Genomic DNA, 3296 nt, shown 5'->3' on the forward strand with positions numbered 1-3296 from the left:
GATTATGTCAAGCTTAGTCTGGTGTGTTGGGAAGTTCTCGCTTACTAGTATTAGATCTAGAATGCTTTTTGCTGTGCCTAGTATGCGAGTTGGACGGGAGACTGTTTGATATAGATTAAAATTCAGCATTAAATTAATGAGTGCATCTGAGGCCGGATCAGTATGGTGCAAGGTACCCCAGTCAATATCCAGAAGGTTAAAATCGCCCATGATGATTAGTCTAGAGTTCCGTACGTGCACTTGCATATAATCGTGTACAGCACTCAAGCAATCATGTCCGGAAGGGGGGCTCCGATAAACACATCCCACGACAATGCTGACGCCATCACATAGAATCTTGCAAAACACTGCCTCTGCTCCCGGGATGTCCGGCAGAGGGATAAAGGAAAAGTGGTTCTTTATCAATAACGCAACGCCACCACCCCGGGAAAGCCTATCTTTACGCATCACTGAGTAGTTCGGAGGGAAGATTTCTTGACTACCAATATCACTCGAGAGCCACGTTTCTGTGACAGCCACAATATCTGGATCTTGGTCAATGAGGACAATTTCGAGTTGCTCTACTTTATTCACTACACTTCTGGCATTTATGTTCAATAATTTTATTTTTTTGAATGTGCTCTTCGACGCGTCATTCGGGGGCTGGAGACGTTGTCGTTTTGGCTTTCTGGGGTAGTTGCTTTGTCGTTTTTTTTCCCAAACGGCACTTTCACTGCGTTTTCACTGTCCCAGACAAATGCTTGACCATTAATGTACAATGTATTAAAGGAAAGGGACACTTTGTCGCCATTGTCCCGGTTAGGCTTCGCGCTGTCCCACAACTTTTTCCGAATATCTCTAATTTTCCGCGAGAAATCTTCGCCAATGGACAGATCGGAATTTTTAAGCTTGAAGCCTCGTTTCAGTATTGATTCTTTCTCTCTGTAGTCTAAAAGCTTCATAATAACAGGTCTAATTTTGTTTCCAGCAGGCTGCCCCAAACGGTGGATACGCTCGATGGCCACTGCGTCGAGATCTAGTTTATCCTGGACAATATCTTTATTTACCCTTTCTCTGAGTGTTTCCTTGGTCTCTTCCTCACTCTCCGATAGGCCATAGACAATTAAATTACATCTTCTGCTTCGGTTGTCCAAGTCGTCTATTCTTTCCTCTAACCTTTCTATGACTTCGCTAATCTGAGCGACCTGCTCCTGGCAGGAAGGGACCTGTTTCTCTAGTCTAGCAAGAGCATCGAGTTTATTGTCTATGTCCGCCAGCCGCTTCTCCTTTATTTCTTTTATGTCAGAGGCAATTTCTTGAAGCTGCGTAAGTATCTGAGCTGTGTCCGGTCCAGGATTGGCTTCGATATCACCCCCCAACAATAGCAGTTTGCGCAAGCTTACAGTAACATCAAACAACAGCCGCGGGCACGGCAGCACCAACAAGAATGGGTTGTTAGAGCGAATACAAACGCCGTAGCGTTTTCTAACCTGCACAAGAAGCAAGAAAGGATTGTCGGTGAACCGCATCCTGGTAGCGCTGCCGTGCCCAGTGGCCGCCGCGCGCGTGGGGTGGCAATATATAGCCCAGTCTGGTGGTGTCGCCACTTGTCCCAGATGCATGTAGTGGTCTGCGCATGTGGTCGCTGATTGTAGAATCCATCGGTGATCCCATGTGGGCGCGTGTAGCTGGTCTGGTGGGCGTACGTCGGCAGTGTCTGATCCGTGAGTCATTCTTGAAGGCAGCTGCATGCTTCTGTCACCGGCATGATCTAGCAGGGCCAAGAAAAGCTGCACAAGAAGCAAGAAAGGATTGTCGGTGAACCGCATCCTGGTAGCGCTGCCGTGCCCAGTGGCCGCCGCGCGCGTGGGGTGGCAATATATAGCCCAGTCTGGTGGTGTCGCCACTTGTCCCAGATGCATGTAGTGGTCTGCGCATGTGGTCGCTGATTGTAGAATCCATCGGTGATCCCATGTGGGCGCGTGTAGCTGGTCTGGTGGGCGTACGTCGGCAGTGTCTGATCCGTGAGTCATTCTTGAAGGCAGCTGCATGCTTCTGTCACCGGCATGATCTAGCAGGGCCAAGAAAAGCTGCCCAAGAAGCAAGAAAGGATTGTCGGTGAACCGCATCCTGGTAGCGCTGCCGTGCCCAGTCAGTCCAAAGGGTGATATCGTCGGCATATAGGGAGTGTTTTACTTGAGGTATGGCGTTCAAAAGAAGGAAGACCTCTCACGGTGACGTTAAAGAGAAAAGGGGAGAGGACAGTACCTTGTCGGCTTCCCCTGTTGCCCAGGGTGTTCTTGTCACTCCTGAGTTCTCCAATGTGGAGTTCTGTTGTGCGGTTGTGTAGAAATTCTGCGATATATTTGCAGGTACGAGACCCTAAATTCATCTCAGTAAGATTTGTAAAAATAAAGCGTGTGAGTCATTGTCAAGCGCGTTGCATTGGGCCTGTACTGAGTATGTCATGTTGTATTTGCCACATGATGTCTTGAGTGGACAGTCTGGCTCTGAACCCGATCATAGTCGGCGGAAGCACACCTTTTTTGTCTCTGTGGGTTGGAATTTTATTGAGGATGACGTGCTCCATGACCTTAGTGGGGCTCAAGTTTTTTGCAGGTTTAGGTATGAATGTCTCTTTGGCATGCTTCCAGGTATTCGAAAAGAGACCATCATGCCAGTGTCTATAAAACAGTTCCGTGAGTGCCGCGATGGACTGGTCTCCGGGGTTACAAAGCATTTTGTTGGTTATATGATCGTCACCGTGGGCTGCGGTGGTCTTGATGTCTCTTGTCCTCTCTTGCGTTACCACGCAAGAGGCAATTTTGCTGAGGCAGAACAACCGGATTAGTGGTGCGTAGAATACAACGATGAGCGGGCAGTGCCGCGGGACGGAGCTCTCTCGCTAGGCCCGCAGCGACACAAGCCCGCAAGAGATAATTCTTGTAGGCTCTGAACCTCCAGATAGGTGCTTTCACACTAATAATAAGATATTGTTACGAGCGAGAGTTTATTCAGGCCACGACGGGCGACTGAAGCCAGCTGGGGTCCGCTTGCCAAGCACGAGACGAAACCAACCACCTCGTTCTCCTCCTCTTCTGCGTACTCAGCGATGCCGACCAAGATACCGACCAGATAGAATAGGCATCGCCTCTTCATGGGCTTCACACTTCCCCCTAGGCAGCCGAAGCCCGCAGGGCGAGTCAAAAAGCACCGTGGGAATGGTAGGGCTTCAGCCGGGTAACATGAGTCACGTCAGCTTGTGCAGGACGACGGCCGCTTGCCGTGAGACGCACTATGTGGCAGTTGAGCTCTCT

At 49.6% G+C, this 3296-nt stretch overlaps 1 protein-coding gene across 1 annotated transcript; it reads right to left on the reverse strand.

Moving 5' to 3' along the window:
• Positions 1 to 295: 295 nt before the first annotated feature.
• Positions 296 to 2063, reverse strand: LOC144134743 (uncharacterized). Its single transcript, XM_077667580.1, has one exon. It carries the CDS (start codon positions 2028 to 2030, stop codon positions 603 to 605), a length of 1428 nt encoding a protein of 475 aa, XP_077523706.1. The 5' UTR covers positions 2031 to 2063; the 3' UTR covers positions 296 to 602.
• Positions 2064 to 3296: the final 1233 nt, after the last annotated feature.

The sequence above is a fragment of the Amblyomma americanum genome, chromosome 5, assembly GCF_052857255.1.
Source record: "Amblyomma americanum isolate KBUSLIRL-KWMA chromosome 5, ASM5285725v1, whole genome shotgun sequence".
NCBI classification, from domain to species: domain Eukaryota; kingdom Metazoa; phylum Arthropoda; class Arachnida; order Ixodida; family Ixodidae; genus Amblyomma; species Amblyomma americanum.

Bases quoted from the DNA above. Each gene is read 5' to 3' on its own strand.
- LOC144134743 (XM_077667580.1), bottom strand. From the start codon at position 2,030: ATGCAGCTGCCTTCAAGAATGACTCACGGATCAGACACTGCCGACGTA.